We start from the raw sequence: 27,240 nt of genomic DNA, 5'->3' as shown, positions 1-27,240 counted from the left end.
TCTTGTATATTACAATTTCTATTGGAATATGCACTGTTGAGAAAATTAAGACAAGAATAGAAAAAAGGGGAAACGTAACTGTAAAAACTCTCCTAAGAAATAGTAACTGGTTATCCTGACAAAGCAGCCATCTAACAATTGTCCTTCGAAAGGAGAAAGCTCCAGTGTCTGATTCTCAAAAGTGCTTGACTGACCGACCACACAGAGACTTCCCCTTATAGACTTACATTGACCTTCCTTTGGTTTTTAGTTTAAGCCACCAATAAAGATGATTGGCTTAGCAATAATGCTATAACTATAAATGTTGTAGAAACCCATATGCAATGGTTCAGACCTCCAGTGGTTTTCTCCCCTGGGCTCACAAGAAATAAATTCTCCTGATCCTCTTCTCAGTTGTCAAAGTCTGAGGGCAGCATGTGTCATTGGACCTTCCTGTAACACATTTTATGGGGTTGTATTTCTATCTATGTCCCCTCTTTTAGCTGTGTGTGGCTGAGAGCTACTGTGATGGTCATCTTTACAAGTGTCTCTTTGTGTGTGTGTGTGTGTGTGTAAGAGAGAGAGAGAGAGAGAGAGAGAGAGAGAGAGAGAGAGAGAGAGAGAGAGCAATGTATGCACAGCTTCCTGTGTGGAGGACAGAGGACAACTTTCAAGAGTCATTTCTCCTTCCACTATGTGTGTCCTAGGGATCAAACTCAGGTCTTTAGGCTTGGTGATAAGTGCCCTTACCTGCTGGACAATCTCTCAGCTGGACAATCTCAATCTTTTAATTTTGACACAAGGCCTCTGTTATGGGTCTGGGGTTGCTTAGAGATAACCATAACCATAAATAAATTTTAATAAGAGGCTTATTTAGGTATGGCTTCCAGTGTGGGACAGGACTGCACCTGAGAGCACTCCCAAGCTGTAACCCCTAGCCAGATCTACAAAAGGCTTATAAAACCAAACTCCACAATATTATGTATCTCCTGAAGGGTGTAGTCTTAACATAATGTCTTACAGTTGCCCTAGTCATCTTTTTGAGTGGAGTAAGGAAGTTTGATTATAAAAATATGAATAGAAGTTAAACTTATGACCTTCTATTTTGCTAGAGCAGTCAAGATCAGTCACTCTAAGTTTGTTTTACAAGACAGGATCTCTCTGTGTAGCCCTGACTGTAGGCTATGTAAAAAAAAATTTTACAGCCTATTTTAATAAACATTCAACCTCTCCCCTTGCACACCACTTGCCAGAGGTCGTGGAAAAGTAAAGTTATTACGATGTGGGGGAAGTGGACCTGTTCAGCAATAGTTCTTTGGGGGTGAGCTCAGTCTTCTTTGGCAGCAGTTCAGTCCTGTGGCAAACATCAAATAGGAATCAGCAGCTGCCGTTGAGTCCTCTCAGCAGGCAGACACCACGCATGAACCAGCTGCTGTAGTCTAATCCTAGAGAAACTGAAAGGCTGAGGCTGTTGAAGCAGCAAGCTGCCGCAGGAGCCTCACGAGCAGTTCTTGTGTGAGTTTCTCTCAATGGCCGTGCCACCACAAGCAGAGCTCAACAATACTATGTAAGCAAACCAATACATGTGTGTCATTAGTGAAGAAGAGTGAGGTGGAGCAAAGCAAGCCAACACTCCAGCTCTCTCTCACTGCCTGTGGGGTCATAGTTATCCTCCCTCATCATGTGTCCTTTCACATGTCTGCCATAGCAAAACAACCTTTCACGTGTGCCCTCCTCAGGAAAACACTTCTTCACATGTTTGCTTTAACAAGACATCCTTTCACCTGTGTGCCCCAGCAAAACATAATTTGATACAACCAATCCTACAAAGAAACTAGAAGTTTCCACTTTTCCTGGCTGTCCTGGAATTTACTCTGTAGACCAGGCTGCCCTTGAATTCAAAGAACCACCTGGCTCTGCCTCCTTCCAAGTGCTGGACTAAAGGTATATGCCACCACCCCTGGGCTCTATTAAGTGCTCTTCACCACTAGGGCCAATTCTCCAGCCCCTCCATGGTCCCCCCCCCCCGGCCAAAAAAGTTGTATTTGTTTACTGTGTATGTGCATACACACACTTTTGCATACCAAGTCACTCCTGTGGATGTCAGCTCACTCCTACCACGATAAGAGTCCCAAGGATGAACCGAGGTTGTCAGGCTTAGAGGGAAATACCCTTACCTTCTGTGGTCCTCCTTCTCTTCCTACTACTGTGGATTAAACTTCGAGCCTCACAAACACTAAACTAGTTGTTCAGCACTGATTTACAGCCTCAACCTGTAAGAGGGCTCCAGACCTTAGCACAACTGACTCCATGATGGAAGTACCATTCAGTCTGTAAAACTCAGCAGGCAGACAGAAACACCTGCCAAAGGCCTGATCCATCAAAGTCTATACAGTTCTGGGAAAGTCTCTAAATGTACTAACTGTGCTTTGGGGCTTCTGTAGTTCTGCTTCTGGCTATCTGTTCTTGCTAACTGAGGTATGTCAACTTCAATTATGAAGTAAGACATAGTTTTTATGCTTAAAAACTCACCCTGAAGGCTGGGCAGTGGTGGCGCATGCCTTTAATCCCAGCACTTAGGAGGCAGAGGCAGTCGGATTTCTGAGTTCGAGGCCAGCCTGGTCTACAGAGTGAGTTCCAGGACAGCCAGGGCTATACAGAGAAACCCTGTCTCAAAGAACAAACAAACAAACAAACAAAAACAAAACAACAACAAAAAAACAAAAACAAAAAAAACCTCACCCTGAAAAAGATTCATGGCTACTCCAGGACCCTGAACACTCAGTGTAGTTGTCAGCCTGCTAGTAAAGACTTTCTATTGGGTTGAACTTATATCCGAGCAGTCTTCTCTGGCGAACACCTCACAACAAACCCCAGTGCTTGAGTTCCTGTGTCTCTGTTGACTGTGAGTGACATGACTGTTCATGTGACTGGAAGCATTTGTGACTCCTTGCCTCCCTCCTCCCTCCCTTCCATCCTGGGGAATCAAACTTAGTGCATTGCTCAGGATAAGCAGGCAGGCACTCTACCACTGAACTATAATCCCAGCTCAGTCTATGGGGTTTAAAGTATTTGTTTTTAAAAATGTATTTATATTGCCGGGCAGTGGTGGCGCACGCCTTTAATCCCAGCACTTGGGAGGCAGAGGCAGGTGGATTTCTGAGTTTGAGGCCAGCCTGGTCTACAGAGTGAGTTCCAGGACAGCCAGGACTACACAGAGAGACCCTGTCTCGAAAAACCAAAAAAATAAAATATAAAAAATAAATAAAAATGTATTTATAGCTGGAGATGGTGGCAGAGGCAGGCAAATTTCTATGAGTTCAAAGCCAGCCTGGTCTACAAAGTTCCAGGACAGCCAGGGCTACACAGAGAAACCCTGTCTCAAAAAGCCCAGGGTAATGATGCAATCTCTGTTGTATAAGAGGGAGGTTCAGAAGTTTTTGTTTTACTATTAAGGGTAAGAGAGTGTGTGCTCTAAACAAGACCAGTAAGAGAAAGGAGAGAATTCAAAGGAACAATAAAATACTCAAGCCAGTCTGTTTAGCTACCCAGACCTAGTACCTCTCCTACCCAAGTGATAGTTACTTTTGCTTCCTCTGCAGCTCAATTTTCTTTCTTTCCCAGACTTTCTATACACACACACACACACACACACACACGTATATTTTTTATTGGATATTTTATTTATTTACATTTCAGATGTCATCCCCTTCCCCATTTCCCCTCCCTAGAAACCCCCTATCTCATCCCCCCTCCTCCTTTTTGTTTTTAATTACATGCAAGTATTAAGGTCAGTTCTAGGTTGAGGAACTAGCAATACAATAGATGCAAATAGTCAAGGAACAAGCAAGACAATAAACAAAGTTCTATGAACACTCCCATGATCACTATTTCTAAGGGCTTATCAGAATGACCTAAATATCTGAGCCTACTTCCCTGTCCTAGACCAAAGTCATTTTATGCCTTGTTCTAGCCTAATATTTAGATTCCTGCCTGAAATTCCTTCTTTGTTCTAGCCTAATGTCAAATTCCTGCCTAAAGTCCACTTCCTTGTCCTTGGCCCATGTCAGCTTCTTGCCAAGCAGTCCCAAAAGCTCTCCACCTCTCCCCCTTTTTATTTCATAAACAAGACTGAGCCTGTCTAAGGTCATTCTGCCAAGAATGCCTTCCTTATTGGTCATGGAATATGCATTATCAAAAGCAATGCACTTCTGTATTAGGTTGGTAAGGCTCTGTGCAGAATCTTACCAGTCCTTGCCAGCATGTTAATTTATAACTCTGTCTGGGGGTTGTATGTATGTTTTGCCTGCATATATGTATTTGCACCATGTGTGTGCCTGATGTCTACTGAAATCAGAAGATTGGATCCCTGGAACTGGGGTTACAGATCCTTTGAGACACCATGTGGCTCTTCTGCAAAGGCTCACTAGCCACCAGCTGTGCCCCCTCCAGGGTTTCTCTCTGGGTGTCTTGGAACTTGCATTGTAGATCAGGCTAGCCTTGAACTCAAGAGATCTGCCTGTGTCTGCCTCCTGAATGCTAAGATTAACTGCTTTTGCCAGCCTGCTAGGCTTGCCTCCAGCCCTCTTGATGGCTTTTTGTTTTTTTGGTTTTGTTTTGTTTTTGAGACAGGTTTCTCTGTTTAGCCCTGGCTGTCCTGGAACTCACTTTGTAGACCAGGCTGGCCACTTGCAGAACTGCCTGCCTCTGCTTCTGGAGAGCTGGTATTAAAGGTCTGTGCCACCACACCTGGCTCTCTTGATGGTTTCTTGTCTACATAGTTCATTGTAAGTTTGTATTCTCTGTTAGTTACTGTGTATCTAGTCAGTACTGAGCACCGAGCTCTGTTTGGTGGTTTTCTATTTGGGTATGGCTATTATCTTTGGAAGTTTTTGTTTTAATTTTTCTGTTACTGTAGTTGTTTGGTTTTCTTATTATTTATCATCATTATTTTATTTCTTTTGTGAGAGGTTAGCTAAAGCCTTTTTTATTAATGCCAGGAGAACTGAAGCAGGAAATCATGGTGGTTAAGCAGCCTAGCACCTAAGCCCAATTGGCAGGACAAGGCTCATTTTCATCATTAGAGCTCCTTCGGTAACAGGGAAGGCTGTTCACAGCCAGCATGGCCAAGGTTATATAAAGCTCAACAATGTTATTCGTCATCAGAAAAATATCTGAAGTGTGGGAGCATCAATTACCCAGACTGTGCTCTAGAGATCTGAAGACAGTCTTAGGCACTTTTAGTCCTGCGTCCCTTCCCAAGTCTATTGGCATTCTAAATTGCAACTCATTTAAAAGTACAGGTGTAACCCCAGTCCACTAAGAGTTGAAACATACATTATGTTGTAACACAAATCCTTCTTGAAAAATATCAAAAAGCAGATGTTCCCTCTTTCTCCAATTCATTGTATCTTCACATAATTCACCTTAATTCAAACCACAGCGTCAAACCAGAGGCCTGGTGCCTGCTCAGCACATGCTCGGCCACTGGACTGAGCCCTTTACAGTCACCTGACTAGATTCTGTTGTAATGCGGTGCTGGTGGCTGTCTAGGGGATCCTGCAGTCTTTTCCTGTCTGACAAACAAATGAAGGTCTGGGAAAGAAAGAAAATTAAGCTACAGAGAAAGCAAAAGTAACTATCACTTGGGTAGGAGAGGTACTAGGTCTGGGTAGCTAAACAGACTGGCTTGAGTATTTTATTGTTCCTTTGGGGTCTCCCCTTTCTCTTACTGGTCCTGTTTAGAGCACACACTCTCTTACCCTTAATAGTAAAACAAAAACTTCTGAACCTCCCCCTTATACAACATTATATAACATTATATAACATTATCTACCCTGGGCTTTCCAACACTGTACAGTTCTCCACTTGGTCGTTCCCCTTATCCTGCAGCCCTGGCCTCTTCCACTCTCTAATCCCTGTGAATCTGACTATCCCCGGTGCAGATGGGGCTATGTAAGAACATTTCTCCTATCATAGGTTCTGTGGAGGTTTGATTAAGAATGGTCCTGAAAGGGGGCTGGAGAGATGGCTTAGAGGTTAAGAATACTGGCTGTTCTTCCAGAGGTCCTGAGTTCAATTCCCAACAACCACAGGGTGGCTCACAACCATCTGTAATGGGATCTGATGCCCTCTTCTGGTGTGTCTGAAGACAGCTACAGTGTACTCATATATATATAAATAAAGTAAATAAATAAGTAAATAAAAAGAATAGTCCCCATAGCTGGATGGCAGTGGCACACACCTTTAATCCCAACATTCCAGAGGCAGAGAGAGTTCGAGGCCAGCCTAGTCTACTAAGCAAGTTCCAGGCTTCACAGAGACTTTGTCTTGAAAAAAACAGAAACAAACAAAGACCCCTCAGAATGGCTCCCAAAGGCTCATGTATTGAATTCGTAGTTACCAGGGAGTGGCACTATTTGAAAGGATTGTAAGGACTAGGAAGTGTGTCACTGAGGGTTGACTTTGAGGTTTGTACAGCTCCTGCCTGCAAGCCACCGTGCTCCCCCCCCATGATAATGGGCTAAACCTATGAAAATGTACGCAAGCCCCAACAAAATGTCTTTGTTTGTAGCTCACAACCTTCTGTAATGGGATATGATGTCCTCTTCTGGTGTGTCTGAGGAAAGCAACAGTGTGCTCATATAAATAAATAAATAAATAAATAAATAAATAATAATAAATGAATGCAAATTCAGTGGGCTGAGTAGCTTCACAGTGTCCTGTGACAAACACTTCTATTGATTTTCAGAATGTTTCTATCCTCCCAAATGGGACTTTGTCTCCTACCACGCACTCCTGCCCAGCCTCTGGGAAGCACTAACTCACTGCTAGTCCTGCCAACCTGTTCTGGCTATTTTATAGAGAAAATAATATAGTATGTAACATTCCATGACTGCCTTACCTGCCTCCGTTAGTGTGTGTGTTCCTTGGGTTACCCATCTTAGAACACTGACTGTGTGACATGTGTCTGCACGTGTGCCTGAGCATGCAGCCCAGCAGTTAAGGGTGATGGTCTCTTCCTTAGTTTTCTTTACCTTATTTCCTAGGCTGGGTCTGACACTGGAGCTGATTGGCTAGACTGGCTATCCAGTGAGCACCAGGTTACCCTCCTGTTTCCATCTGTCTAGTGCTGGTCTTAGACATGCACAGGGACACTTGGCTTTTGTGCGGGTGCTTGGGATCTGAACCTAGGTCTTTGTGCCTTGCTTTTAAAATTAGTACTGGGCAAACACTCAGTTATAAAGCCAAGTCTTCAGAACTGTTTTACTCTTGTTGTCTTTTGAGACAGAGACTAACTATGTAGCCCTGGTTGTCCTGGAACTGATGTAGACCAGACAGACCTCTTAAATTCAGAGATCCACCAACCTCTGCCTCCTAAATCCTGGGATTAAAGGCATCTACTACCATGTCTGACTAGGTACCATTTTCTATAATGGATCTGATGTCCTCTATGGCTCATTGATGTGTGATCATATTACTGTACACGTGACATTTCATTTCCCTACCCTGACACATGGCACCAGAATGGAAGTATGAGAATAGCAGGTCATCTATCATGGGGGCCACAAGCAACAAGTGGTTAGGCACAGTCAGGGCCGAGCTTTCCTGAATGGCATACTAGCTGTGGCCCCATTGATGGGTCCTATCCCACCACACTGTAAGATTCATAGCCATCCCCTTCAGCTCCGTGTAGTAGCCAGTGAGGGTCCTCAGTGTCCAAGGGTAGGCTGATTTGAGGGGACTCCTTTTGCTAAACAGCTCAGACCTCAACACACAACGCAAGCAATTCAAAGCCAAGATAATTTGTGGCACCAACCCCCACCTCTTCTGCTTAAGGAGGAACAGAGCTATGGTTGTTCTGGGCCCCCTACCTGATAGCGGCCTGAAACATCTGGTGTGTCTGATAATGCCTGAAAGAGAGCTGCTGCCAAGGCCCGCCATTAGCACCGTTGCTGCTGTTTGTCTGGGAGGGTAAGGGCTGCAGTAGCCTCGACGAGGGGTCAAAGGGTCCCAAAGACCTTTCCCAAGAAATCTATCCTTCCTGGCCCATTCCTTCTCCAAGGAGAGAGACTTAAGACCAGACCAGAGGAGTCTTCTCAGTCCTCTAGGGATGGGCAGGGGTTGGGGGGGTGGGATCAGGACTTCTCTTTACCTGTCACCTGAACCCCAAAACTTTGAAGACCCTATTCCTTGACATTGGACTTACTTTACATACAGGATTGGTTTTCAGGAACCAATTCCCGAACAGGCCAAGGTGAAGTCTGTTCCTGAAAGTGACACACCACAACTTTAATCCCAGCACTCAGGAAACAAAGGCAGGCAGATCTCTGTGAGTTCGAGGCCAGTGTGGTCTACATAAGCCAGTTCAAGAGAGCCAGGGCTCTGTTACACAGAGGAACCCTGTTTTGAAAAACCTTTAAAAAAAAACACACCATACACATATCATGCACACCCCTCCTTTGCCTTTCTGCCTTGCCGGGGTCTTATCAGGAAGACAGCCAATCAGATGTGGGCAGACAGGAGCCCTCCAAGAAACCTTCCTAGCCTCATAGCCCATGAGGCAGAAGACAGAGAGGAGACCTGAGGCCCAGGGTGGACACCAGCCAGCCATGGCCTCAGCTGAGACTGTCTTACCCTCCATCAGTACGCTGACCACCCTGGGACAGTTCCTGGACACCCAGGAGGACTTCCTCAAGGTGGGGCCAGTGGGGGGCAGGTGGTCTTGCTGAGACCGAAGGCATAGTGCTTGGGGGGGGGATTTCTATCTTTAGTATCCTCTGCTGGGTTTTTGGGGGGCTGGGGAGCCTCTGAGCCTGCCTTGGGGAGGTTTTTTAGGGGTCTGAGATCAAGGTGAGGCCTATTTCTGAAATAGAAAGTGGAGTTCTAAGCTCTATAAGAGTCTAGGCTCAGAGAGACAAAGGCCTAGATAAAGGTGTCCTGGGACACCTTTGAGATTTAATCTTATTGGGCTATGTGAAAACAGGGAAAGGCTAGGAAAAACAGAGTCAAAGCTGTCCCCTTTGACTCAGAACTCTGCAACCCCCTCTCCCATCCGGAATACTGTTTTTGGTAAGTGTCTTATCTGTCTCTAGCAAGACCTAATGGAGTTGTCTGGAACTGAGAAGGGGGTTAGGGGAACAGTGTGGGTAAATGATAGGCACGCAAACCCTTGACCAGCCTGCCCCAGCCGGGGTTGCTTCAGGGCCAGGTACCCAGTGCCTACCATTGACGCAGTGCGCTCCCTCCCGCAGTGGTGGCGGTCAGAGGAGACGCAGGATTTGGGCCCGGGGCCTCCGAATCCCACGGGGCCATCCCTTCACGTGAGTCTGAAGTCGGAGGACCCTCCCGGAGAGGACGATGAGAGGGACGTGACCTCTGCGTGGGACCCGGATCTTTTCTTTACAAACTTTCCAGATCCCGAGGTGCCCGGCACTTCCCGGACCTGTGCCCTGGCGCCCAGCGGGGGCCCAGCGGCACAGTTCGCGCCGCCCGAGTCTCTGGGCACCTATGCGGGCGGCTCAGGGTTGGTGACCGGGCCTTTGGGCTCCGAGGATCACACGAGCTGGGCGCACCCGACCCCGAGAACCCCAGCCCCTGAGCCTTTCGCGGCCCCTGCCCTGGCCTCGGGACTCCCTCCCAAAGCGCAGCCCGCTTTCTCCGCTTCGCGAGCGGGCTCGGCCGGGGGCTTCTTCCCGCGGACGGGGCTTGCGGTGCCCTCAGCTCCAGGCGCCCCCTATGGGCTGCTGTCGGGATACCCTGCGCTGTACCCCGCGCCACAGTACCAAGGCCATTTCCAGCTCTTTCGCGGGCTCGCGGCGCCTTCTGCTGGCCCCACTGCGCCCCCTTCCTTCGTGAATTGTCTGGGACCTGGGGCGGTGGGCACAGAACTCGGGGCCACTGCGATCGCCAGAGACGCAGGCTTGTCCCCGGGAGCTGCGCCGCCCAAACGCAGCCGGCGAACTCTGGCACAAAAGAGGCAGGCGGCACACACGTGCGGGCACGAGGGCTGCGGCAAGAGCTACACCAAGAGCTCGCACCTCAAGGCGCACCTGCGCACGCACACAGGTGAGGGCGGAGCCCGGCGGGCGGGGGCGGGCTCGGGAGCCGGAAGCGGAGCGAAGGGAGGGCTCGGGCTGGCCAGAGGCGTGGCCAAAGGCGGTCCCGGCGCCAGGGGTCGTGAAGACCGCGCCAGAGACATTGGGGTCTTCGCCAACGGCGATTCCAGACCCAAATGGGGGACTCCCAGCACTCAGGAGGCAGAAGCAGGTGGATATCAGTGACTTTGAGGCCATTTGGGCTATTATAGCGAGTTTCGGCAGCCTGAGCTACTTAGTTAGATCCTGGCTCATAAATAAATAAATAGGTGTAGACAGAGGACCTGGGGAACATTTTGGGGGTTCCAGTGTTAGAAGCAGATGTGTAAGGCCTAGGTTAGAGATGGGAGAAGAGCAGAAAGCACAATGAATGGCACGTGGGGAGAAACTAGAGGGGTGAACCTCTAGTTTCTAGGGTACAAGCTTGGAATGCCAGAGCTCAGGATCTAGCCAGTATTCACCTGCATGCTCGAGTTGGAACCATCTGGGATCAGGAGGTTAAGACACTCAAGTAGCATCAGTTTCAGGGGCAACTGACAGAGGTCCCAGAGATAAAGGAGGCCATAAGAAAAGAAGGAAATACTGGGAGACAGGGCCTAGAAAGAGAAACGGGGTCGTTCCAGGACTGGAAGACAGTTGCGGGCTTCCCAAGCGGTAGGGCATGCACCAGGTATATAACAGGAAGAGGGGGAATCACTAGAGACAGGGCCTTGGACACTGGGATAGATTTCAGGGCTTGGACCAAGTTCAGGAACAAGACTGGATGTCATCTGGAAGCTCTGCCAGTGTAAGAGATAGCTGGAACGCTGAGAACAAAGAACAGTGATGCATCCATCTCAGGCAGGGAACTCGTACATAGAAGTGGGGTAGGAGACCGGAAGTGGGAAAACTTCAGGATTGCCGCTGTAGATACAGAAAAGGATCGGGGGTCACAGAGGGCATGACTGCGTGCCCTTTAAACTGTGCGAGCTAGATATGTCACCTAAAACTTGGTTCCATCAAGTGTGCAAGAGATCCGAGCATCTAGAGCTGGGCTATTTGGAGGGTGGTACTTACAGCTTCCTGTCCTTCAGGAGAGAAGCCTTATGCATGCTCCTGGGATGGCTGCGGCTGGAGGTTCGCTCGCTCTGACGAACTGACGCGCCACTACCGGAAGCACACTGGACATCGCCCCTTCTGCTGTGGTCTCTGCCCACGTGCTTTTTCACGCTCTGACCACCTAGCTCTGCACATGAAGCGTCACCTCTGAGTGACCCTGCACAAGGACTAGGGATGAAATAAGAGTGGATCCAAAGACTGTTTCCCAAAGGATGGGCCGTTATTGGACTCACAGTCCTACTCAGATCAAGAACTGACCCGAAGACCATACAAAGGAGCCTTCAACAGAAACCTCACAAATCCTCAGGGAACCACACGCATGGCGACACAGACCCAGCAATACAGACCACCAATAAATCAACTCAGATGGACCCCTAGACCAGCACAGGCGTGACTCTAAGTCCTGGAGGTGGATGGAACGGGATGAGATTTCCCAGAATCTAGAATCGAGTTTCACACTGTGCCCATAGCTGGGATTGTCGTGGTTACTATAAAAATTTCCCATATAAAACCAGTGTCTGTCTCACTGTAGTACGGAGCTGGAAATGGAGGAGCGTTGAGTCCCTCAGCAGGTGACACACCTGTACACATACTAAACTTTCTAAAATTCATTCACTTCTGATGACACTCCTCCATCCCCTCCCCTCCCCCTAGCAGTCTCCTCCATCAAGGTCAGCCTTACAATCCTGTCAACTGTTGTCCAGCCAGTGATGAGATATTCAGGACTATTATCTGTGCCCTTCTCCCTGTTTCCCTAGATAGGATCTTACTTACTATGTAGCCCTGGTTCGCCTGAAATTCCGTAGACCAGGCTGGCGTCAAACGCAGAGATTGTCCTATCATCCTGTCTCTGCCTCCAAAGTGCTGACTTTAAAGGCAAGGGTGACCATGCCTAACTTCTCTACTTCCTCAGGCAAACAGAGTCATAGTCACAGAGGTAGCTTAGGCCTGTAATCCCAGCTGATTCGGAGGCTGAGGCAGGAGGATTGCAAATTTCACACAGGCCTGTAATACAGAACAAGGCCAAAGTCATCCTGGGAAATGTAGTCAGAGTGTGTGTGTGTGTGTGTGTGTGTGTGTGTTTCTCTCTTTCTCTGAGAAAGGGTTTCTATGTATAGTTTCGACTGTCTAGGAACTCACTCTGTAGACCAGGCTGGTACTAAACTCAGAGATCTGCGTGCTTGAGCCTCCTGAATATTTTTTGTTTGTTTTCTTCATGTCTCAAGAAGTTTACAATAACAAAATAAACCTAGCTGTGCGTGGTGGTATGTATGTTTAATCCTAGCACTCGGAAGGCAGAGCTAGGTGAATCTCTGAGTTCGAGGTCAGATAGAGCTATATAATCTAGAGACTTTGTCTTTTAAAAAGGTAGGAAAAAAATTGAGTGGTGGTGTACACCTTTAATTCCAGCACTCAGGCGGCAGGCTGATCTCTGAGTCCGAGGCTAGCCTGGTCTACAGAATAGTTCCAAGACTGCCAGGTACCAAGGCTACACAGAGAGACCCTGTCTTTAAAAACAACAACAGCATGGTGGTGCAGGTCTTTAGTCCCAGGATTAGGGAGTCAGCTGGATTTCTTCAGCTGAAAGCTAGCCTGGTCTATGTAGCATTCAAAACCTGCCACAGCTATGGTAGTTCAGGCCTGTAATTCCAAAATTTAGGAGGTAGAAGCAGGAAAATCAGGAGTCAAGGCCCCAGCCACATAGTCAATCTGTGGTAGCATGCTCAGCAAATGCTGTATTCCTGCCTTGTCACAACCTGAGCAACTCCTTGGTCAGCATCAGGAGTGGGGCTAGAAAAACTTGCAGAATGGACAGGGAGAGGGTGCAGAAAACAAGTTAGCAAGGGTGACCCAGCTGGGTAGGAATCCCATCACTTGTCATGCTGAGACAGGAGGATAGTAAATTATAGGTTAGCCTGGGGCCACAGAGTGAGAGCTTGCCAAAAAACAAAAGCATGAGGGCTGGGATGGTTCAATGGTTAAAAGCATATACCGCTCTGGCAGAGGCCCTGAGTTCTGGTCCCAGCATCCACACAGTGCTTATAACTCCCTGTAACTCCAATTCCAGGGATCTAGCATGTATGGGTGTCTGCACAGCCTGCACCTGATATACACAAACTATTGAAGGCACACACACAGCTACACATAAAAAATTAAAAATTGGAGGACAGCTCATATTTATAATCCCAGGACTCATTCAGGAGGCTAGGCAAAAGTTGAAGAGTTCCAGGCTAGCCTGAGCTACATTGAGACCCTGTCTTAAAAAAGAGAAGGGCCGATAGATGACTCAGCCTGTAAAGGTTCCCACTGTCAAGCTTGATGCCCTGAGTTTGATCTCCAAATCCCATACGGTGGACGGAGAAGCTCCCACAAATTGTCCTGCTCCCCACTTGCATCGAGCATTTACACATATGTACGATGTGCTTGGACACCTCTTGATTTGAGCACTTGGGTGGTAAAGGCAGGAAGATCAGGAGTTCAAGCGTCAGTCACAGTATTAAGAGCTCAGAGAAGGGTACAGGAAGAAAAACAGGGAAATTGCTACATGCTTTTAAAAAGCTTTCCAGAAGCAGAGGCAGGGGCAGGCAGATATCAGTGAATTCCAGGCCAGCCAGAGGTACGTAATGAGATCCTGTCTAAAAAAGCAAAAACAAAAAGCAAAAACGGGGAAAGGAAAGAATTGGACCGGCCCAGGCACACAAGTGATGCACAAACTCACATGCAGGCAAGACCACCAAAAAAATTTTTTTTAAAATGTGCCTGTGATGAGCAGTGATGGTTAAGAAATAGGAAGATTTGTTCCTGATTCAGAACTTGAAAAGAAAAACCAAAAACCCAGAAGTTGGAGCGTCTTAGACGTCACGTGACAGACAATGCCCAAGGGAGGGGCGTGCCCACGGGTGAAGCCTATCTGGAGCTGAGTCGGCCAAAAGCGGGAGGACTGGGCGGGGCGGACACTGGAGGGGGCGGGGCTCGCTGGTAGGACAACACCATAGGAAGCCCCGCCTCCGCTCCGGGCCTAGCCTGCTTCTTCTCCACCCTCGTGAAGCCGGGACCCAGGTCTCTGCGGTCTTTAGGGGAAGTTACTCTCAACCTCGTGACCCGGCTGTCTCGGGACTTTCAGAGTCCATCACTGTCGCCTCATGGCAGCACCTCGCTCGCTGCTGCTGGCTGCGCTGCTGTGGGTCCCTGCCGAAGCCCTGAGCTGCTATGGGGACTCCGGGCAGCCTGTGGATTGGTGAGCAAGGAGTTGCGGGACTGTCCCCAGACTGAGTGGGGACTGGCGTGGGCACTGGGATTGAAGCGCTTTTCCTCAAACCCTCAGATCTCTTTTCTCCCTCATCTCCTGTCTTCCCGGACCTCCAGGTTCGTGGTATACAAGCTGCCGGCTCACAGCGGATCTGGGGATACGCCATGGAAGGGTCTGATGTATAAATACATGGACCAGAACTCCGACGGATGGCAAGACGGTGTAGGGTACATCAACAGCTCGAAGGGAGCCGTGGGCCTCAGCCTGCAGCCTTTGTACCGAAAGAACTCCAGCCAGGTGACTAAGTGCCGTGGAACCCGGGCCGGGACACTGTGGTGGGTCCCACGGGGAAGGGAGGGTAGTTATGTAGCCTCTGTGCATTCTCCTAGCTGGCCTTTCTACTCTACAACGACCAACCTCCTAAATCCAGCTCAGCTCGGAACTCTCCCAGCCATGGGCATACGAAGGGTGAGAGGCTTGGACTGGTGGTCATGGAGCCTCCCTGAATTTCTTGTAAATTCTACCCTGACTAACCTTTGGCCTGCATGAAGGGTTGGGTTTTGCCCTGTCAAACCTTGGCCTCCGTTTCCTGCTCTCAGACCCCAGCCATCTGAGACCACGTACCTGGTTGCAGATGAGGCTGGCTTGAGGGCCAACTTTCTCTGACCTCTTTCTTCTGGCTCAGGTGTCCTGCTCCTGGACCAAGAAGGGGGCTTCTGGCTGGTCCACAGTGTGCCTCGATTCCCACTCCCTGCGTCCTCTGGCACATACAGCTGGCCCCCTAATGCTCAAACCTACGGCCAGACCCTACTCTGTGTGTCTGTCCCCTTCACTGAGTTCACAAGGATTGGTGAGTAGAGTCACTGGAGGGAGTGAAGTCTCAAACTCCTCTGAGTAACCACTCTCACACTCTTCCTCACTGTGTCTTCCAGGCAAGCAGCTAACCTATACCTATCCCTTAGTCTATGACCACAAGCTGGAAGGCATCTTTGCTCAGAAATTACCTGACCTAGAGGAGGTGATTAAGGGCCACCATGTCCTCCATGAGCCCTGGAATAGTAGTGTAATACTCACTTCCCAAGCTGGGGCCACCTTCCAGAGCTTTGCCAAATTTGGAAAATTTGGGGACGGTAAGCTTTGATGTTGAGGGGCTGAGGGAGAGCACTTTCTTTGTAGAAGGAGGTCCCTGGTATCCCGGGCCCGAGGGCAAGCACACTTAAAGGCCAGCTGTCTTTCGGAGTCATATCACAGTAATAACCATGAGTAGTAAACAGTCAACAGGCAGGTTGGGCAGGTGGAACATATCTGTAACCTCAGCACTGCGGAGGCTGAGATGGAAGTTCGAAATCAGCCAACAAACCTAGGTTCAAATGTTGGTTTCTGGATGTGCAGTATAGGATACGACCCAGGCCTGTTTAGGCATCTGAAAAATTAGGATTAATATTAATGCTTCCCTTAGTGGGTTGTGAAATAGCACATAAATCGTTTGGTAAGGACTCCCTTTTGGTAGGGGCAGGCTCTCACTGTGTATCCCTGGCTGGTCTGGAACTCACAGAGAGCCTCTACTATCTCAGTGCTGATTTTAAAGGCTTGAGCCTGCAGATTGACCTAACCTGTTGACAGGGGCTGTACTAGGAGTCTATCAGTGCCCTCACCTCAACCTTCCTTCCTCTGCAGACCTGTACTCCGGCTGGTTGGCAGAAGCCCTTGGCACCAACCTACAGGTCCAGTTCTGGCAAAATTCTCCAGGCATCCTGCCTTCCAACTGCTCTGGGACCTATCAAATTCTGGATGTGACTCAGACAGCATTCCCTGGCCCATCTGGACCAAGTTTCAGTGCCACAGAGGACCACTCCAAATGGTGTGTGGCCCCTCAAGGGCCCTGGGCCTGTGTGGGTGACATGAATCGAAACAAAGGAGAGACACACCGAGGTGGGGGCACACTATGCACCCAACTGCCTTCCCTTTGGAAGGCCTTCCGGTCCCTGGTGAAAGCCTGCAAGCCCTGTGGAGATGCAAGCTAACTGAAAGCCCAGCGGAGCAAAGAACTAAGACTCTGGGTCTAGCCTGGTGGGGTCAGGACTAGCCTTTATCCCAGTACTTGGGAGGTAGAGGCAAGTGGATCTCTTGAGTTTCAGGCCAGCCTGGTCTACAGAGAGAGTTCCAGGAGAGCCAGAGTCACACTGTCTCAAGGGGAGTGGGGGGAGACTCAGAGACTAGTTTTGACTTGAATCTGTTTGTTGGTGGGTTAAACCCAGGGCCTGCCACAGACACAAGTACCCTGCTGGTGAGCCACATCCCCTGCCCTGGCTGTAACTCTGAATACCAACCAATTCAGCCCCTTCCTAACTGGAGACCTTAACCTCTCTGGCTGTCTGCTGCAAACTGGGCAACACAACATGTCTCTAGGGGTTGTTAATACAACAAACTCTGTACCTGAGACTGTTAATCTTTTTCTTCAGATGGATCCTAAGACACAGATCCTAAGAGGTGGGAAAAGGTCTGCCCAAAGCTGTTACCATGTGTGGAATTGGCAGTGGATGGGACATAGGAAGGCCCTACTGAAAGCCACCTTCCTACTTTTTGAGAAGCCAAGGGCCTCCCTGTCCCAGAGAGGAAATGTGGACCTCAGGAATCTCAGGCAGCACGGGCACTTTATTTATATGTGTACATATGTATACAGGCATCTGTACAGCACAGGACCGGAAGCCTGCTCCGCTAGGGACCTAGAGACGCAGGGCTGGGTGCCCCATTTTTGGTTAGGCCTGCAGGAGTCACAGCTTCAGCAGGACACCGGGAGTTCAACCCTGCTTCAGGCTTGGTGCCTGGGACCATAAGGGAGGCAGGGGGGACAGGAGCAGCTGCACTGCGGGGTACATTCTTTGTTGGGACTAGGATTGGAGTCTGGGGGTCAGGAGAGAGTTTGGGGGAGGTGGGCTTAGAGCGAGGTCCGCTTAGCGTGGTCCGCTCTTCCACCTCCTCTAGCACCCAGCGCTCCTTGCCCCTTGGGGCATCAGGCACCAGAGGCATCTGGGCTACAGGTTCCTTCAATCCCTTGGAGTCTGTGCCCAGAGGCTGGGGTGTCTGGGTTTTGACCCCTGGCCGAGCAGGCTCTACAACAATGGGCACCGGGGGTGTGCCTGCCTCACCGGAGCTACTGCGCCGGCCTGTCTCATGTTCCTGTACTGGGCTTAGCGCTGCCTTGGCCAGGGCCCTGGCCACCCCACCTGGGCCATCCTCAGTCTGCACGCTCTGGTGCCTTGTGCAACCCAAGTCACGCTCCAGGGTCCGGCTCCCAGGGGTTGTCGCGCGAGGTGGAGTGCAAGCCTCTGTACCTCCCGCGGAATCCTCCTTGCTTGATGCCATAGGTCTCTGGACACCCTCGGGTAGCAACGGGTCCGCGCCCAAGCTTAGGGGTGACTCCTGGCGGCCCAAGCGTCGCATGGCGACCTGACGGGTCGCCCCAAGACCCTCAATGGGAGGCGTCTCACCATCGGACTCGGCGAGGCTATGCAGCGCCAGCTCACCGTGAAAGTCCTTTCGGAAATCAGGGTGACCCACTTCCAGGCTGTGTTTGCGCAGTGCGCCCTTCTTGTCTGCTCCCAGCGAAGCCCCTAGCTTCTCTGCCGACTGCACTCGTTTGAGCAACGGCGAGCGTGGTGGCTCTGCACTTTTGGGGCGCGGGCGCACGACAGGCGGCGATGAGTGCAGTTTAGCAGGGAAGCTCTGCGTGGTATGCGAGCTGCCCACCGTGTGGCCTGGCAGCGGTGGCGGCGACGCCTGCGTCGGGGATGGTGTGTGCGCCAGAGGTGACAGCGGGATGTTGCCAGCGGATTTACAGCGCGCTGAACGGTACTGGCGGTGTAGTTTCGGTGACAGCCCATGCAGGGTGCTGGGCCTGATGTGGTGCGAGGCGGATGAGGCAGGGGAGTTAGGCGTGCTGGAAGCTGGGGAGCTACTCTGTGACGAGGCGCCTGCAGGCCAGAGAAGGTGCAAACATTCTGAGCACCTCAGTGCCCTAGTCCCCTACCCCGCGCAGGCGCAGAACCTACCTAGGTAGGCGGAGTCGGGTGTGGAGCGATAGCTATGTGTGGGCGAGCGTGCGGGTAGTCCGTGCGTGGGCGAGCCGGGAAGACTGTCACTGGACGACAGAGACCGGTTTAGCGAGGACAGCGATCGGCTAGTGTGCAGCAGGTTTGACTGTTTTGTGATCTTCCGGAAGAGGGAGCTCCGCTTCTTACTGGGGAACAAGTCCCAAAAGATCACATCTTTTCTTAACTCTGGAACTCTGGGTTCCCCCGTGCTGCCCCGCCAGCCCCCTCTCCCCCCCGCGCTTCTGGACAGCCCAGTAACCGCTTACCCCTTTCTAGCATTTCCCCTTTCCATACAACTCTAGGCTCAGTTCTGCTTGACCATGCCCTCTCTTTTCTGACCAGGGTACAATGCAAGAAAGCCCATCCAGACAAGCTCTTCTGGCCCCTCCCATACATCTGGTCACACTCCTTTCCCTTGCAAGCTCACTTTACGGGTTAGTTCACTTCCTTCATTCAAATCCACACTCAAGTCCTGACCAAACTCAAACACTCTCTCTGTCTCTGTCTCTGTCCTCTCTCACACAGACAGGGTCACTATGTACTTCTGGCTACCCTAGAACTCTAGGTAGACCAGACTGGCTCTGGACTCACAGAGATCTACCTGCTTCTGCAGGGGATTAAAGGCATGCGCCCCTATGGGCAGTTTTCAAAACTGTTCTCTTTGGGGCTAGAGAGATGACGACTCAGCAGTTAAGAACACTTGCTGCTCTTCCAGAGGACCAGAGTTGGATTTCCAGCACCTATGTGGGATCCAACCACCACCTGTAACTCTAGTTCCAAAGAATCTGGCGCCCTCTTCTGGTCTCCGCAGGCATCAGGCACACATGCGGTAAATATAAACAGAAACAATCAGAACGCTAATACAAATTTAAAACAAAACAAAGCTGGTCTCTTGGGGCTGGAGCCATGGACGGTTGGTTAACAGGGTATACTGCTCTTGAGCGCCGTTGCTAGCAGGCTAACTCATAATGCCTGTAACTCTAGCATCTGGGCAATCCCACCCAATACCTTCTTCTGGCTTTCTGAGGCAACTGCACTCAGTCACAGACACAAACCTATGCATAATTAAAATATTAAAAAAAATAAGCCTTTTCTCTTGCATCTGGAGAAGTGGTTCGGTGGTATGAAGACCTGGGTTCAATCACACACACGCACACAAACACACACTCTCTCACACACACACATCCCCATCCTCTCCCTTAACTCTTCCAATCTATGAGAGAAGACTTTACAGTCATGCCCCCATATATAACCATTTCCAAATACCCACACCATGTAACTCCCATATGGTTATATGGCCTAGAAAGCTCATAGGTGACTTGTGTCAAGATAGAAATCCTGGCAGTAAGGACGCATTTGTAGTAACACACTTACATCACTAAATAATGCCTGGCTGTGTTCCTTTTCTTTTTTCCTTACTACATAGGTCCACACTGGCCATTAGCAAAATCCAGAGAACCTCTTGCCTCAGCCTCCCAAGTGCTGGAATTACAGAGTACCCCAGTTTGTCTACTTAACTGTATCCCACGTGGCTCAGTCTTACTTGGTAGTAAAACCTTTGTTTGTTTGTTTTGTTTCTTTGAGACAGCTTCTCTCTACATAGCCTCGTCTTCAAACTCACTTTATAGACCAGGCTGGCCTTGAAACTCAGAGATCCGCCTGACTCTGCCGCCTCACCGGCTATTTATTTATTTATTTATTTATTTATTTATTTATTTATTACAGCGTCTAGCTGTGTAGAGCAGGATGCTGTCAAACCTTGAGGATTGGGGATGTTGGAATTGAAGGCACGCACCACCTTGCCCAGCCTGATAGTAATCTTTTATCTCTGTTCCTTCCTAGTCCTGTTGAAACAAGTCTAACCTGCTCAAGAGCTTACTCAAAATGCTTTTAAATAGTTTCCTTTCCTGGCTCCTCCCACTTTCCCAGCCCTGCGCTCCCCCTCCCCCATACTGCTCTTTCCCCTAAGACTCTTGTCTGAGCACCTCCCACTTTAACACTGCCCATTGGTAGAAGGATAAGCTCCTCATGGCCCCACCCACCTCTCTTGGCCATCTTTAGCCGAAGGCCTCTTGTTCCTACGGGCCATTTTGGCTTTGTAACTGCTGCGCCTGGCAGGCCCAATCCGGATGGAAGTGTTTTCAAAGGGTGTGGTGGTCACAGCTACTTTGTTGCCGCTCTGGGAGAAGGAAGGGTACCTCGTTTGTTAGAGGCTCCTGGGCTGGTCCACCCTCCTCCTGTAGAGGCCTGTCCCTCACACTCACCTTCAGAATTAGTTCTACCACCTCAGGATGCACCATGCCGTGCACAGGTTCACCGTTAACGTGAGTGATGAGGTCCCCAGCACAGAGCCCTGCCTCTTGGGCTGGACCTCCTTCCTCCACGTGCTGTACACCAACAGAGACAGGATTGAAAGATTGGTAAGACAGCTCCACATTTTCTTGTGTTCACTTTTTATGAAATAGTCATTATTTTCCCTCTTGCACAGATGAATAACCTGGGGTTAGAGAACTAAGTGGAAAGAGAAATCTCACCCAAACTGCACTGTGCACCCCAGGACTCCTTTCCCCCTCCTTCCCCAACCCATGAGACTCACCCAAACAATGTGGTGGACACTGTAGACATCTGAGTCGCCCATGTAGACACGGATGGCTCGCAGCGTGAAGCCGTATTTCTTGCCTGAACGTTGGATGGTGATGGGGGAGCGGAGTCCGCTGACGGCTGGTGAGTAGTCTCGGCTAGGCGAAGAGTCCCGTGAGGATGGATTGGATGAGAGTGATCGAGGGGACATGGGACTTGCCAGGGGGGAGCCTCCGTGTGGGTCCACTGCAGACAAAACCATGATGGTCAGAGATCAGGACAAACCTCACACTGCGATCCCAGGATCTGTTCCTCATTCCTAAAGCCCCAGAGCAGGTTCTTCATTTCTCCATCCTGAGGGTAAACAACCGTCCCCGAGGGCCACAATTGCAGGGAGCCGGTTCCCTGAAGCCCCGCTTCACCTGCAGGAATCATGACCGACAAGGCTGTAGCTGAGGCCGACTTGATAACTTTGCCCCCAGTTCGAGATGGTCGCTTCTCCACAGCAAGATCCCCAGACAGCTGCTGGTGCCTTTGCCTTCGCAAAACCAGGTCATTGGTGGCCCTAGGGCCTGATGGGTCTCCATCCTTGGAGGGTGGGCAGAGGTCACCTGGATGTGAGCGCTCAGCTGCAAAGGACAAGAGCTATCAGGTCAGGGACTTTTCACATTCTGTTCTTATTCCTTGAACTTAACAGAGCAGGTCACAAATACCTGTAGCAAAGCCTCTGGCACAGGAAAAGTGCCACTACCCTTCAGTTTGGCTGAATGCCAACCTAGAACAGTGAGTGTTCTTTTGTTTGTTTGGAGACAGAGTCTCAGGATGTAGTCCTGCCTATTCTGGAACTTTCTATGTAGACCAGGTTGACCTCGAACTCACAGAGAGATCACCTGCCTCTGCCTCCCAAGTGCTGGGGCTGCAGCGTTTGCCACCACTCCTGGTTTAGTGCTCTTTTATATTTATTTTTATAAGTGAGTGTTTTGCCTGCACGTATGTATATGCACCATGTGTGCAGAGCCTGCAGAGTCAGAAGAGGGTGTCAGATTCCCTGGAACTGGAGCTATGAATGGTTGACAGCCACCCTGTAGGTGCTGGGAACCGAACCTGGGTTCTCGGAAAGAGCAGCAAGTGCTTTTAACCATTGAGCTATCCCTCTAAGCCTTGGATGGTCCTAAGAAAAAGAAACGGGGGGGTTGGGGGGAAAGGGAGGAAGGGAGGGAGGGAGGGAGTGAGGGAGAAAGAGAAAGAGCCCGCACTAAATTCTGGGTGTTAAGCCACGCCCACCAGGTTCTCCACTGGAAGATTCTAGGCAGGGGCTCTGCCTCTGAGCCTCATCAACCCTGGCAGGCGTTCTCAGTGGTAATACCCACAGATAGGTACATGGATAGTGCCTGAGGTCTTGCATAAACTGTACCATGTACATCAAATGGATGCTCAATAGATCGCCCATGGGAAACTGGGAAAAGGCTAGAGAAGGCACTCACTGGCCTCGGGTTCTCCGGGCGTGGACATGCCTTCTCCTTGAGCTGCTTCTTTGGAGACACGTGTGTCAAGTGAGCTAGGAGGATCGGAGCTGGGCCGAGGAGGTCTGCGGAGTCGGCCCTCATCTTCATCCTCCTGAGGGGCAGTGAAGCGGCTGGGCTCCAGGAGTGCTGAGAAACGTCTGCGCGCTCCCAGCGGGGGACTGGCTTCTCCTTCCAGAAAACTGGCTTCAGAGGCTGAGAAGCGCTTACTGAACCGGGAAGACCAAATCAGGAGGAACACTCCCATTTGGCCCCGCCCTCGAGCCCCTCTATAGTTCTGCTTACATCTCTGGAGAGCCGCCTCTCCAGGTCTTCTCACGCAGTGTCAGGCCACCCAGTCCCTCCCTCTTGCCGGCCACCTTCTCCTCCGGGCCCTTAGCGCTTGGATCCCGCTTGCTGGTCCCTGATGCTGAGACCGGGGTCTTGGGCTCGTGCTGCGACAGCTGCTCCATACTGCTATACACCTAAGAGCAGAGTGGGAGGCACTGAGTACGCCTTCTCGCGGGAGCCAATCCGTTTTCTGTAACCGGAGCGCGCAAACCGTGCTCTGTCCTACAAGCACCGCCTGCTCAATTCTACAATTCCCTGCATCTTCAAGAAATCCCTTGCAAAGTTAAGCCTGCTTTGCTCTAGGCTCATCTGGGCCAGCTTCTACTCAGCCCAGCCTTACAGGCCTTCTCTAAATTCTATCTATACGCCTCCAGGCTGGGCCAGGCATCCTTCCAGTTGCTCTTACTGCTAAGACTTTGCACAGCTTTGGCCCTCCCCTACTCTCACGCAAACCCAATGCCAAACCCAACTCACCCTCCAAATAAGACCTCTCAAGTCCCTAGTTGCCATCCCCTCTCTAACTTTCCAAACTGATTTCTGGGACATTACTGCCCAAAGACCTTCCAGGCCCCAAAACCCGCTAGGCGCACCTTGCTGAAGCGCGGCGAACAAGAGGAGAATTGGCGGATCTCCACCGGCTCCTCCTCGGTGGTGTCGTCCTCATCATAGGAGTTCACATGGTGATACCGGTCAGAGCGAGCTGGAGAACCGCAGCCTCCTCAGAACCCAGCCAAACTAGGTCCTCATCACGCCCCTCCAATTTGCTCTGCTTTTCTTCCCCAGATCCTCCCACTCACCTCCACCCCTCTCCATTCTCCAAATCTCCGCCCCGGATTGCCTACATTACCAGAGTAATAAGTTTACAGTACCCTGGCTCTACCTCAGGCTATTGTAGGTTTTGTCCCCTCTTGGTCCTAGCCCTATCATCTAACAAAAGCCCAGGCCCAGCATGACAACTCTCCCACATTGAGCCTCCATCCCTGTCCCCTACCGAAGTCCTTGCCTAGTGTTTTTGTTTGTTTGTTGTTGTTGTTCGGTTGGTTGGTTGGTTGGTTGGTTGGTTGGTTGGTTTGAGACAGGGTTTCTCTGTGTACCCCTGGCTGTCCTGGGACTTACCATGTAGACTATGCTGGCCTCCAACTCATAAAGACCCACCTGCCTCTGCCTCCCCAGTGCTGGGATTAAAGGGGTGCACCAACACACCAAGCTCATCCTTGTCTGGTTCTTAGCCCAAGCATCATTGATCATTGTTCCCAAAGTGGATAGCGCCACCACATCCCCAAAGGCAGTGAGGTTCTTCTCTCTCTCTCTCTCTCTCTCTCTCTCTCTCTCTCTCTCTCTTTACTGGGACTTGAACCCAGGTCCTCTCCCATACTAAGCAAACACTAACCCTGGGCTGTATTCCTAGCTATCTTCCCACTTTTCTTTCTCTTTTCAGTTGTATAAATTTGTATATCTGTGTGTGTGTGTGTGTGTGTATGTGTGTAAGCAAGCGCAAGCACACCTGTGTGCATGCACCCAAACACAGCTTGCGTGTAGGTGCCTGGGGAGGCTAGAGGCATTGGATCCTCTGGATCTGCAGTTACAGATGTTTTTGAACACCCCCTGCCCACCCTGAACCTCCGCCCTCTGGCTTGGCTGTTGGGAACAGAATCTATGCCATCCACAAGAGCAGTAAGGGCTTGAATCAGACCTTCTTTACAGCTTTTGTTATTTCTGTTTTGTTTTAAAGCGTATGTATGTTCTGCCTGAATGTATGTCTCAGTACCACTCTTATACCTGATGTCCATGATAGTCAGAAGTGGGTGTTAGATCCCCTAGAACTGGAGTTACATGTGTTTGTGACTGAAACTGTGGATGCTAGGAATTGAACCCAGGTCTTCCAGAAAGCGGAGCCATGTCTTCAGTGCCACCACCCATTTTGACAGAGTCTCAGTGTGTAACCATGGCTGGCTAGCCTGCATCTGCCTCCCAAGGGCTGGGATTCAAATCATGTACCACCATGCCCAATTTTAAAACATTTTACTATAGCCAAGGTAGCCTTGAACTTGTTAGGTAGTGAGGCTGACCTTGAACTCTTCCCATGTGCTGGGATAACAGACATCTGCCACAAAATCCACTAAGTCTCTCAGGCTAGCCTTGAATTCTCTGTGTAGCACGGAAAGCTTTGCCTTCTTAGTAACTGGGACGACAGGCCTGTGTCACCTGGCCTGGCCAGTGTCAGCCTTTTTATCCTGACATATCCTTAGCCAGGCTCCATCCTGGTCCTCACTGTGGGGCCTCTTTTTGGATCCCACTCTCTCAGACCTGGCATTGTGTCTCTCCCTACCCCCAACTCACTGTCAAAGTAGCTGGTGTCATCTTCTGACTCTAGGTGGGGGATGAATTCTGCCTTCTGCCGCAGTAGCCCTGTCCAGTCTAGGTCTCGGAAGAAACTATGCTGTTTTACTTCAAAAGCACCGCCTGTGGGCAGAAGATGAGAGAGGTACCTGACAGCCTGGCCAGCAGACCAGCCCTTCAGTCCATTTTCCGTCCCAGGCCTCAGCTCAAGCTGAGCCAGCACCCTGTTTCCCTGTCTCAGCTGTCTGTGCAGAAGGCCTCTTACCTGCCCCAAGCCGGACCAGGGGGTTGGTCTGCAAGAGGCTCGATATTAGAAGCTGTGCATCTGTGGGCAGGGCCTCGTCCCCTTCAGGCCACAGAATGTCATCTGCAAAGCAAAATGGACCTGAGAGGTCGCCCCAGGCTGCCCACCGTTCCATAGTCCCACCTCCCACCTGGGAGTCACGTACCACTGATAACCTGTCCAAAGAGCTCTTCCGGGGTATCCCCGAAGAAAGGCACACAGCCCACCAGGAACTCGTAGAGAATGATCCCCATAGCCCACCAGTCCACCGGCTTTCCATAGCCCTGGCGCAGGATGACCTCGGGTGCGATGTACTCTGGGGTCCCACACACCTGGGGGCAGGCGGTCAGCCTGTGCCCTGGCCACAGAAGGGGCCTCAAGGGAGAGCTGTGCCCCCCACCAGGCCCTGGGCCCCTGAGGTCCTTGCAGGTCACTCCACCCTTGGTGACCCCCATGCCCGCCACACACCTGTTTGTCCAGGAATTCCCGGGCATCCTTCTCAATGTGGCCTTCATATAAGTTGGTGGTGAGACTCATGAGTCCCATCTTGGAGAGGCCAAAATCTGTGAGCTTGATGTGGCCCATGGAAGTGATGAGGAGGCTTCAGGGACAAGGACATGAGCAGGTTTCAAGTGAGATCCTTGTCCCTCAGCCCTGGGCCTTCCAAGGGACAACAGGGGCAGAATAAAGAAAGTCAAAGCTCACTTGTCTGGCTTGAGGTCACGGTGCACGATGCCATAATTGTGTAAGTACTCAAGGGCTAGAACTGTTTCTGCAAAATACATTCGAGCCATCTCCACAGGCAGTGCCCCAATGTTCTTGAGGAGAGTGGCACAGTCACCACCTGAGAGCCAGGGAAGATATTCAGGTGAAGAGGGAGTCACCCTGCGCCCAAAGCCAAGCAACACAACATTCACTGTTTCTCTACTTCTATTGTACCCATTTTGCAGAAGAGGAAAACTAAGATCTAGAATGGAAGCTCTTCCCAAGTCTCAGAAAGAGCTGCGCTCGCCTAGGCTTACCTCATGTTATTAGTCACCCTCTGAAATTGACATGCCCAGCCCACTTACTTCATAAGGACTCAGAGAGAAGTCTGGTCACACAGGAAGTTGATAATTGTGAATTTTGTTTACAGTCAAAGAAAGCATGACTCTTGGCTTCTTGACAACTGAACCCTGAGGGTGAAGGGTTTTCAAATGTGGGTTCCTGGCTTCCAACCAGGAGGAGTGTGACCCACGCGTTACTTAGCAACACTGCAGATGGGATCCAGGGCTTTGAGCTTGCTCAGCCATGGCTCCAGTACAGAGCCACGCCCCTGCCACGCCCCCTGCCACGCCCCGAGGGACTCTAGACAGCTTTACTGCTGAAGCACAGCACTGCTCCAACTCTAGTATTTTAGTTTGCCTGATACCCGCGCTTCCTTCTTCTTACAGGGGGAGATGTCACTCCAGGCAAGGCACCTAGGCCAATATGCAACAGGTTTATGCCCTTTCACATGAGCATTCGGTGTATCGTGTACCTAGATGCAGCCATTCCTTGTAGGAGGAGCTAAGGTGGGAGGAGTAAGGGAGGAAGAGAAAAAGGAAGAGGAGGAGGAGGAGGAGGAGGAGGAGAAGAGAGAGAGAGAGAGAGAGAGAGAGAGAGAGAGAGAGAGAGAGAGAGAGAG

General features: G+C 50.4%; 3 protein-coding genes and 1 long non-coding RNA gene across 5 annotated transcripts in view; 2 read left to right on the top strand and 2 right to left on the bottom strand.

The window, feature by feature from the left end:
* Window positions 1–1,297: 1,297 nt before the first annotated feature.
* Window positions 1,298–9,409, bottom strand: LOC114610862. Its single transcript, XR_003709744.1, has 3 exons — window positions 9,206–9,409; window positions 8,189–8,249; window positions 1,298–1,333 (listed from the first exon to the last, which is right to left on the bottom strand). It is a non-coding gene; the product is annotated as an uncharacterized LOC114610862 (long non-coding RNA).
* Window positions 8,416–11,685, top strand: Klf1 (Kruppel like factor 1). Its single transcript, XM_028755494.1, has 3 exons — window positions 8,416–8,678; window positions 9,234–10,047; window positions 11,150–11,685. Exons 1-3 carry the CDS (start codon window positions 8,538–8,540, stop codon window positions 11,323–11,325), a joined length of 1,131 nt encoding a protein of 376 aa, XP_028611327.1. The 5' UTR covers window positions 8,416–8,537; the 3' UTR covers window positions 11,326–11,685.
* A 2,518-nt stretch (window positions 11,686–14,203) lies between these two features.
* On the top strand, window positions 14,204–16,864 carry Dnase2 (deoxyribonuclease 2, lysosomal). Of its 2 annotated transcripts, XM_028755468.1 has the most exons (6): window positions 14,204–14,412; window positions 14,541–14,721; window positions 14,814–14,892; window positions 15,110–15,274; window positions 15,357–15,554; window positions 16,102–16,864. In XM_028755468.1, the coding sequence occupies exons 1-6, from the start codon at window positions 14,318–14,320 to the stop codon at window positions 16,446–16,448; spliced, it is 1,065 nt and encodes a 354-aa protein (XP_028611301.1). In that variant the 5' UTR covers window positions 14,204–14,317; the 3' UTR covers window positions 16,449–16,864. The 2 variants fall into 2 exon arrangements, with proteins under 2 accessions (XP_028611301.1, XP_028611302.1); XM_028755469.1 differs by lacking the exon at window positions 15,357–15,554.
* Window positions 16,865–17,059: 195 nt separating this feature from the next.
* The window catches only part of Mast1 (microtubule associated serine/threonine kinase 1), a 26,623-nt gene continuing 16,442 nt past the window's right edge, over window positions 17,060–27,240 (bottom strand). Inside the window, exons 13-26 of the mRNA XM_028755467.1 lie at window positions 26,280–26,418; window positions 26,043–26,175; window positions 25,741–25,906; window positions 25,557–25,658; window positions 25,292–25,414; window positions 23,542–23,651; window positions 22,907–23,085; window positions 22,583–22,830; window positions 21,521–21,727; window positions 21,115–21,344; window positions 20,783–20,905; window positions 20,561–20,697; window positions 18,477–18,664; window positions 17,060–18,398 (exon numbers count right to left, since the gene is read on the bottom strand). Coding sequence (XP_028611300.1) covers window positions 17,143–18,398; window positions 18,477–18,664; window positions 20,561–20,697; window positions 20,783–20,905; window positions 21,115–21,344; window positions 21,521–21,727; window positions 22,583–22,830; window positions 22,907–23,085; window positions 23,542–23,651; window positions 25,292–25,414; window positions 25,557–25,658; window positions 25,741–25,906; window positions 26,043–26,175; window positions 26,280–26,418 — 3,341 coding nt within the window. The 3' untranslated portion in view covers window positions 17,060–17,142. The remainder of the gene's footprint in view (window positions 18,399–18,476; window positions 18,665–20,560; window positions 20,698–20,782; window positions 20,906–21,114; window positions 21,345–21,520; window positions 21,728–22,582; window positions 22,831–22,906; window positions 23,086–23,541; window positions 23,652–25,291; window positions 25,415–25,556; window positions 25,659–25,740; window positions 25,907–26,042; window positions 26,176–26,279; window positions 26,419–27,240) is intronic.

Source organism: Grammomys surdaster, unplaced genomic scaffold, assembly GCF_004785775.1.
Source record: "Grammomys surdaster isolate TR1022 unplaced genomic scaffold, NIH_TR_1.0 126063, whole genome shotgun sequence".
NCBI lineage: Eukaryota > Metazoa > Chordata > Mammalia > Rodentia > Muridae > Grammomys > Grammomys surdaster.
The sequence above is the reverse complement of the archived record's forward strand: the minus strand, read 5'-3'. Positions and strand labels throughout refer to the sequence as shown.